General features: G+C 44.0%; 2 protein-coding genes and 1 non-coding gene across 3 annotated transcripts; all 3 read left to right on the top strand.

Moving 5' to 3' along the window:
* The first annotated feature begins 1,528 nt into the window (after nt 1-1,528).
* LOC120807892 (proton-coupled zinc antiporter SLC30A1) lies at nt 1,529-5,808 on the top strand. Its single transcript, XM_040160468.2, has 6 exons — nt 1,529-1,777; nt 2,445-3,032; nt 3,327-3,617; nt 3,810-4,084; nt 4,241-4,428; nt 4,752-5,808. The coding sequence occupies exons 1-6, from the start codon at nt 1,750-1,752 to the stop codon at nt 5,059-5,061; spliced, it is 1,680 nt and encodes a 559-aa protein (XP_040016402.2). The 5' UTR covers nt 1,529-1,749; the 3' UTR covers nt 5,062-5,808.
* A 316-nt stretch (nt 5,809-6,124) lies between these two features.
* Nucleotides 6,125-6,211, top strand: trnastop-uca (transfer RNA opal suppressor (anticodon UCA)). Its single transcript has one exon. It is a non-coding gene; the product is annotated as a tRNA-Sec (tRNA).
* A 322-nt stretch (nt 6,212-6,533) lies between these two features.
* LOC120808002 (large ribosomal subunit protein bL28m) lies at nt 6,534-9,022 on the top strand. Its single transcript, XM_040160592.2, has 6 exons — nt 6,534-6,693; nt 7,364-7,673; nt 7,906-8,058; nt 8,143-8,277; nt 8,395-8,481; nt 8,600-9,022. The coding sequence occupies exons 2-6, from the start codon at nt 7,389-7,391 to the stop codon at nt 8,693-8,695; spliced, it is 756 nt and encodes a 251-aa protein (XP_040016526.2). The 5' UTR covers nt 6,534-6,693; nt 7,364-7,388; the 3' UTR covers nt 8,696-9,022.
* Nucleotides 9,023-9,413: the final 391 nt, after the last annotated feature.

The raw sequence follows: 9,413 nt of genomic DNA, 5'->3' as shown, positions 1-9,413 counted from the left end.
TGTGAGGCTTCATTGCTTACCCAGAAAATAAAGGTATCTTTATAGCTTGAATATTGCAAGTGTGTAAAGGGGAAAGGCTACTTTGAGCATTTATAAGGATAATGTTGTGCAATCACAGTCATCTTTTGAACTCTCTCAGAACACCTTCAGTGCAACCAGAAGTGTCTGTTTCATATCACGATGAGTCGAGTCAATAAAGGTCTGGCTTCTTGAACCTCCATAGTGAGCAGTTTCATTGCATCTGTTGGGTGTACCTGTATTATTCTGGTTAAAATAAAACTTTTCCCGATGCGCTGTTGGCCTCTTGTTCCTGTTCTGGACCAGTGGTACTAAACCCCTCGGGCTCTGTCTGTGACTGAGCACTTCAGGGACAACGACAGTTGTTAAAATGTTTGGTTCAATTCCCGGACTGTTCCGTCGTCTCAGTCCAACAAGGAACTGGACTTGGTTTTGCAATAATGTTATCGTGTTCTCAGCAGGGAGTCAAAACTGCACAACGTCTTTATACGGTGATGATATGCCACTGTTGTGTTTTTATATTCTTCCCCTACACCTGTAGAAATAATTAAAGCATTGCAACTTTAGAGAAATCATACAACCTCTCTGTTAGGGGACGGTGGCAAGTGATAAATGCTTCCTCGCTGGGTCTTTTCCGTGCCTCAGGAATGTGCTGATGCACCATGAGGGACTTATCCGTGGTGTCAGCCCCTATCTGGCCTGTTGATGTGCACTCCACTGGACTGCAACTGCCCCCTGCCCACCGGCACACAGGAGAAATATCATGAAATATCATGGGATCAATCTGAGTGCTTCCATCTCTTAACACGGATGTGCATGAATGTCTTTCCACAAAATCGATTCAATCGATTCAATTCTATAGCATATGATTCCCCTTTACGCGTTTTTCTAGTAAGACAATAACTTACCAGGGATGCAGTTTATTTATTTATTAAATATATACATGTTAAGGTTCCCCAGATGTCACATCGGAGCATCAACAGAGGCAGAGAGGCAGATCGGCCTCCACGTTTCTATCCTGTTAATGCCACAAAAAAACTCAAGTTTGTCGCTGCATTCTGCCGTCATGTTTTTACAATGCTGTGTAAAAGCTGAGTTGTTTTTAAATAGAAAATGTATGTTTAACATTTTCAGATCACATCCCCTGTTATGTCCAACCTGTTGCTTTATTGATTGGGGATGTAAAGAAAATGTAAAACAACGTACTGCACAGCCGGGTGACTGCTAGCAGGGGAACATAAACCGCATTTCATCAAAGAACACCTAAAAATAAAACAAAATAAGAAAAAAGTTGGAAAAGTTGGAATCTTAAAAGTTGTCCTCATCCTGCCTCCCGCATTGGACCAACAGCTGGACTGCCTGTTTCACTTAATCTAAACATCAAGGCGGCCTTTTTTTTTCTTTTCTTCAAACACAACCTTATGATGCGGTTATATAATCCTAACAACACAATGGGGATTAGCTCCCCCGGCTCTGCTCTGAGGGTGTGTGAAGGCCGGGTGGGCTCTCTGACTGTCGACGGGAGGAATTTTCTCCCACCAAAGGTCCGAGCAGGGAACGCTATCGGGGATGACCGAGGAGAGGACGACAGCAGCCACCCATCCCCTCCTCCTCAGCCCACATGACTGGGATTAGAGCGGAGGAGGAGCGAGAGATGGGGAGCACCACAAATTACTTTTTGGGGATCTCGGTGAGCAGATCGCATCCCAGAACCTGACTTGTCTTTGACTGATGACTGAGGGTCAACCACTTTTCCCTGGTAATTCATTGCATCGTCGTATTACATTTTGATTTTCTAGTTATGCTTCAGCATATTTGTTGTTTTGTGTTAAATGTAAATGTTTATTAATGACTTAGTCAATGGTGCATGAAGTGATCAGATTTGTGAAAGTAGTGAAAGTAGTAAAACCGTAGTGTTCACATCAAAAGTATAAGTACAGTGTTTCTGAGTTACAATTACAGCTGCATTGGTGTGTACGTACCTTTATCTTTTACCTGGTAAAGGTTTGGTTCATTTGAACTAACTTGTAAATTTCTTTACCTGTAAAAATTATTCATAACTTGTTTGTTGATTACATTTTGCATAATTCATTCATTCATTATAAATTCCTTCATTGCATTAAGCTACAAACAGACTTTTTTCTCAAATGATCAAATCGCTCTTGTTGCATAATTCTGAAATGATAGACCATTTGTTTAAAGTAACGGAAGGTGAAGTGGCTGAAACTGTACATAAGTGAATATCAGTCATGCTGAGAAACGTGTGATTCAATTTGAATGAATAGTAATTACTATTTCTACAAAAATAGAAAGTAAAAACACTGAAGAAAATGCATAATTGTGTGTGTGTGTGTGTGTGTGTGTGTGTGTGTGTGTGTGTGTGTGTGTGTGTGTGTGTGTGTGTGTGTGTGTTTGAGCAATTCTAGTGTGCGCTTTATACTCAGTTGCAGGTATGAGGTTGCTACACTGGTGCATGCTGGGAGTGACCGTCCTGCTGCTGGTTTGCGAGGTGGTCATCAGCAGGCTGTGCAACTCCCTTATCACCTTAGTAGATGGTTTCCACACGCTCTTCATCCTCCTGCACGTGGCTCTTCCTCATCCTCAAACTTCAAGCATAAAAAACAACCCGCTCCCGTCTTTGGATTCCTGCGCGTCTCCTCCACATGCTTCCTCCTCCTCCTCCTCAGCAGCACCACCCCCCGGCCTCCCTGCTGAGTCATCCATCGAATCTCCACCTCTGGACCGTGGAGTGTCCTTCAGCAGCAGCAGGATTCAGCCTGTGAGGGCTTTCATTTCTGCTCTCTTCCTGATTTCTCTGTGTCTCTCTTACTTCCTGGAAATCATCAGTTTTTCCCTGGAGCCGCACCCAGTGCAGCGCCCCCTGCTGCCTGTGGTGGCCGGCGCTGTCAGTCTGCTCCATAAATCGCTGGTCCTCTGGTTGAACTGGGATGGGCTGCAGAATGATGCCAGCAGGAGGCCGAAGAACGACGCTCACCTTGAAGGGAACCACAAAGGTAACATCACCTAAAACTTTTAGGTCATGCAACAAATTATCTTAAAATTTGGAACTTGTGGTGGATCGCAATGCATGAGGCTTGTTAAAAAAAAAACTCCAGCCAATCACCAGCATGATCTCATATCATGTGAAAGTACTTGAAATGGGATAATGTGCTAATCTTTCACTGCAGAAGAATGTTGCTGTCCAGGCGTTGCTGGACTACAGACACATTTCACTTGCAAGTAGCTTCCAAGTGTATTCAGCTGAAAGGACGTCAAACAGTGTCCACGCTTATTTTTCACTCCCACAGTCTCGGCTGCAGAGGAGACCAGAGGCCGGGCTGGCCCGGGTCGAGTCCTGGATGAGCGTGGCCATGTCCAATCGGCTGAGGACAACTGGCTCCAAAATGGGGCGCTTGTCCTCAGCAATCCGGGAACCTCCGGCGTCCCCGACACGGTCCACCAGCACGCAGCAGCTCTTCAGGGCCACAGGGACCGGGAGGCGGTCACTGCTACAGCGGATTTGCAGGTTGGCGAGTGTGAAAATCGTTCAGAAGACCCCACGGGGACTTCCAAGGACAACACCTGCATGGGACTTCTTGGTGAGACGACTTTAGCGACATTAGTTGTTATGTGCAAGCCGGCGTTTTGCAGGTGAACAAGCCATTTTCAAATAAAAACAACAGTCTTTGCTTCATTTATCAATGTAAATCCATATCGTTTCAAACTTTTAAAAAAAAGTTGAATCTTTCATATGTGAAGATCGTGATTTACTGTTTTCCCCCCTCTTTCAGACAGTCAAAATGCATCTAATGACACAGTCTACAGCTCATCCCATCATATTGAGAGGATTGTACCAAGCCGCCGGCGGAAAGCCATTGTCCGGTCCTTTGTCCTCGTCGTGCAGGGCCTTTGTCCCGCTCTGCTGGCTCTGGTCAACAGCCTGGTGATGCTGCTGATCAGCCCACAGGTCCTTCACAGCTCGGGAGCCTGCGGGCTGCTGCTTTACCTGGATCCTCTTCTGTCGCTGCTCGCTGTGATGATGCTGATTGCCACCGCCGCACCACAGGTCCGTGTTTATGGCCTTTTAGTTTGCAGATTGCTTCTAAGCATTTGGATGATGCTCTCGTGAAGACCAGATTAAGACCAAACCCGTCTAACAAGAATGACACATTTGTGCCCCGGTAGTGTCCGAACCAGCACTGACTGTCGTGGGTCTCTCCAGGTGCACAGGTATGGACTTTTGCTGCTGGAGGCCACACCGCCGCACATTTGCGCATCCGATCTTGGACGAAGAATTACGAGTGTCCCTGGGGTGCAGGCCGTGCACAACCTGCACATCTGGCAGTTGACTGAATCGTTCTTCGTGGCCTCCGTCCACGTGCACTGCCATGCTGGGTTTCCAGTGCAGAGGTGAAGTGGGAGACGTTGGTATAGGGGGCTCTAACAAACCGTGGCCAATGAGGAATCATAACTTCTGATTGGCTGGAGAGTATAGATTCATTTTGTTCAACAGTGTAACTGGACACCTTCTATGTGTTGAATAGCAATGTGCCTATGTTAAACTGTTAGACGCCAACAGTGATGCTTAACAATAAATAAACACTCAAACAGAAAGGGCTGTAGATTTTGGGAGCTGTTACAAGTTCCATCCATCCATGGATGTTACAAATTGGTTATCATTAATATATTTCTGTTCAGATTTAAAACTATATACTTTAATAATTCATGTCCAGGTGTGCTGACCTGATGTCAGGGGTCACCAAGGTGATGCAGAGCGTTGGAGTGAGCTGCTGCACCGTCCAGCCAGAGTTTGCCTCCTGCCCGGGGTCCTCTGCAGGCAGTGAGGGGGACGCCTTCCCCGTCATCCACAGAGAGGACCCCTCCCTGCCGCCTCTTCTGACCTGCAGCCTCGCCTGTGGAAAGGCCTGCGCGGGGTTCATGTGTTCTTCTCCCGTGGAGGAGGAGACCAGCCTGATGGCACCACCAGCTGGGGAGACAAAGGAAGAGCCTCAGACACTGGTCATCGAGAACACCTTCCTCTGACTGAACTACTCGTACTGGAGGGAAATGAATTAATGTAACAGTAGAAGTAAAGGATGAAGAGATTTGAAAGTGTAGTCTCTACTGAACCACTGATCATACATTACATGTACATGTTATGCCTATGTTAGTTTAAAAAGCAAGCAGAATAACAAATGCATAAATATATGTGATTTAATAAACTACTGTCGTATGATTTTATACTTTTTATACGAAAAAAACTGTGCACCCAGTGGTGGAAAGTAAAGTATATTTACTCAGAGTAACGTACTTGATGAACTAGAGCTGTATTTCATTTTATGCCACTTTTTAACTCTAATACATTTTAAATGTAACATTTTTGACTGCTTTACCAGCTACATTATCGATTAAGATTTCACATGTAAAAGAAAAGGTGTATAATATGCAACGAACATTTAACTACATAACAGTGTACAGAGGAAGTAGGACACATTCGTAAGTTACATATTAATACATCCCGAGCATTAGCTGTGTCTAATCTGCACAATAAATACTCTCAGTAGTTTGAATAAATGTTTTTCTTGAACTACAACTTATTATTTTCACTTTTAATAGAATGCTTTTATTTGTATTATTTAAAAACTCCTTCCAAAGATAATATAATTGAAACAATGTGCACCTGATGGATTGAATGTTGTATAAATTGAGTCTGTAGCAATGTAAGCAGCATGTACAGGTGTTACAGCGGCCGTTGCTCATGTCATCAATTAAACCTATTTCCAGCCAATACATTTTATTTCTCTATGTGTTTAAGCCTCCGTGTTTCCTACCTTTGATGACACTATTTAGCTCCACCTTTTTTATTTTGCAGACAGCCAATCACAATGCGGCTACTTTGAGTTTCACAACGCAGACAGAATACATGCTCCGTTTTTATGCACATTTAGATAATAATCCTGCTTCGGGACATCCGATAGGTGATGGCACTTTGTTCACCAGCGTTCCGCCATTAAAAGTCAACCAACGATAATTTACGTCACACCATAAGTTAGACGACGCTCGCTGGTGCTTCGTATAAATCCTGTTCCTCGGCTTTGTTGAAATTGCCCGGATGAGCCTCGGTGGTCCGGGGTGCAGGCTTCAAACCTGTAGCTGCTTAGCGGCAGAGTGGTTCAATTCCACCTTTCGGGCGTGTGACGGCAGATGTTTGGTGTGAAACAGCGTTATGTGCTCTATCAGATTCCGGTAACTTAGCAAGAGAATAATGTAAAACTGCGTTAGAACGAATTTTGAATATTAAGGATTTCATGCTGCTGTTTTGTTTAGCCACGAAACTGAAAACAAAATATCAACGGTTTCCTATTGAGAAGTGTGTGAAAAAGCTGTTAGTATAAGTGCAGACTGATGGCTGTGGAAGCAGAATCCACGCAGGATCTACATCTGCTTCCAAAAAGAAAACACCGTTGATTGACAGCGCGTGTAAACCAATCATCTGTGAGCATTTCCTTCCCACCGTCCAATCATGTCTCGCGCAAGGTTGGTTGCCCGATCAATGCGGAAGTGTGTTTGCGCAGCCGGTCGTGTGCGTGATGTCCTTGCGTGCTTAAATTTGGACTAACCTCGACTGAAAACTTAGAATTGTTCTCGTGGAGGTCACTGTTTTATAATAACCTGGTAAGACAGACTTTAGAAAGTGATATTAGCAATACGGAGGCTGGTGTTTTGATGTGTGCTTGTTAGCGTCCTGCTAACGTTAGAGACATTATGGAAGTTGTTCACTTGTGCTCGTGAGATCTGTCCATTGATCTGTATTAATAATGAGATCGTCTAATTGCTTTAGTTTAAACGTGTCTTTACGTTTAAGGTCATGTCCTAAACATGATATGTAACGCTGCAATTAGCAAGCAAGAAAAACAATATTATTTGTGTCTAAAGCAGGTGCTATAATCCGATTATCATCATTAAACTGTCAGGAAACACAGGTTTGTTTCTGGAAGTCAGGGCGAAATGGGCAGAGGTTGTCTGTCAATCAACTATATTTGTAACAGTTGATTAAATATTCTGCTGTTTACTGCTGACAATGTATAGGCCGTACTGTCAATTAAAAGAAATATACAGTTCATATACAACCTCGGGTTTATTGTTTGGTTTGATCAAGAAAATTAATATTCAGTAAATACAACTAAACACATGAAACAATCTGAAATCCGTAAATAAATATCCAAACTGTGAAATGAATTAAATTAATTTCCAAATCTCTATTGAATTAAATAATGTGGTGTTGTGAACAATGGGTTTTTGTATTAACTGAGTAGAAATGCTTCATCCGTAATCTGTCTTTCAGGTTTGACTCAAAGAGACAATCCGTTATGCCTTTCCATAAATATCCATCCAAAATCTGGGACGTCCTGAAACTGAAGCAGGGAATCTACGCTCGCCTCCCCAAACACTACCTCAAATCCCTCGAACAGAAAGAGCCAACGCCCGTCCACTGGAAGCCTTTGGGAGTCCAGTATCGTGCCAACCCCAAAACGGGGCAGAGGGAACGGGTCCAGGATGTCCCGATACCCATCTTCTACCCTCCACCGGCGCAGGACGGCCTGTGGGGAGGAGAAGGCTGGATCTCCGGCTTCAGATACGCCAATAACGACAAAGTGAGTATTGACTGGACAGTCGTAGATGTCACTACAGTTACATCATTATTAGTTGTACTTATGATACTGTACCAGTTTAAGTGAATATAGATGAATAAAAAACAAAAGATACATTTTAACAATATTTATTAAAATAAATAACTAATCCCAACATGTTCTACACCTTCATTTCTCCACAATATTTTTGTTGAATTTCTGAACATCACAGCTCTGAATCTTCTCTCTCTTTTAGATGTCGAATCGACTGAGGAAGACCTGGAAACCACAGCTGTTCAAGAGAGAGTTGTACAGCGAGATCCTCGATCACAAGTTCACCATCACAGTCACAGCACGCACCCTGAACCTCATCGACGCGGCCTTCGGATTCGACTTCTACATCCTCCAGGTGAGAGCGCGCCGCCGGCGTGTCGCGACGTTACGTTTTCCCCACTGTCTTTTCATGCGCCGGTGATTATGCAACTCCCGTCAGACGCCAAAGGAAGACCTGAACTCCAAGTTGGGGATGGACCTGAAGAGGGCCATGTTGATCCGCCTGGCACGCAGAAACACGGAGCTTTACCCCTCCGAGCCCGAGAAACGAGAGAAGGTCTACAACAAATACAAGGTACAGCAGGCGGGCCGTGTTGGAGTCCACTGAGTGATCCTACAGCCGTTGGGAACGGAGTGAAAAGGAATTGTGATTTAAAAAAATGAATTGCGTTTTTTCCTGCGGTCTAAACAGCACTTGGAGATCCCGGAGGAGGAGGCGGAGTGGGTGGGTTTGAGTCTGGAGGAGGCCGTGGAGAAGCAGAGGCAGCTGGAGCACAAGGTAACAAAGTCCTCAGACGCCACCGACGACCACCGGTGTTGCTTTGTTCTGATGGAGCTGCGCACAGTCTGTGGTTCGTGTGTCCTGACTCTGTTTGTTCTGCTCTCTTGTCCCTCAGGAGCCGCAGCCTCTGTTCGAGGCCTGTGTGGAGGAGCTGTTGGAGGGGCTGCAGGTCCAGAAGCTCTCTGAGCCACACCTCGTAGAGAACAAGTGACCAAGCGAACGGGACTGAAATATTAAGTAGGTTGAGCTTTCAATCTTCTCCAGATGGTTGTGGGCGTCACACAGCTCGTGAAACCTTTTCACCCGACAGAACTTCAGCTTGCGTCTCCACCTGGAGGTGGAAAATACACGAACGTGGAAAAGACCTAAATGATGAGGTCATGTTGGCCCAACGCTTATTTATTTCCACTACACAAGACATTTTAGGAATTAAGAGAAAAGGCCTCCGTTTGAAGTTTGAATACTTCTTGACCAACTGTGATATCAGGCGTTTGTACAGGATATCCAAAAAATAAAAGATTACGGTTTTCTTCTTAAACCTTGTTTCTGTGTATCCGTCTCCAATAATTATTCAACTAGTTCATTAATTGTTTTGTTCACTGCATGCATTAAGGAGAGATGACTCTTATTTTATAACTTATAATGTTCAATGTTTTGGGTCATATGCTTATTTTGCTTGATTGAATAATCCATAACGTCATTGGACAAGATTGTAGAAGTAATAATACGACTTTGATGATCTGGAGATTAGATATGAGTGTTATTGATCCTCTTAATAGTGATGGAGAACTAACTCTCTTACAATGTTGAGGTTCTTGCATTTTTCATCTATGGTATTTTTATAGTTCTTTACAGATGAAATAAGTAAATGTACATGCAACCTATGCAGACCAAACTACCCACAGGTGTTTAAACTGGTTTAAATGACC

The sequence above is a fragment of the Gasterosteus aculeatus genome, unplaced genomic scaffold, assembly GCF_964276395.1.
Source record: "Gasterosteus aculeatus unplaced genomic scaffold, fGasAcu3.hap1.1 HAP1_SCAFFOLD_87, whole genome shotgun sequence".
NCBI lineage: Eukaryota > Metazoa > Chordata > Actinopteri > Perciformes > Gasterosteidae > Gasterosteus > Gasterosteus aculeatus.
Note: the sequence above shows the minus strand (reverse complement) of the source record. Positions and strands in the feature narration are given on the sequence as shown.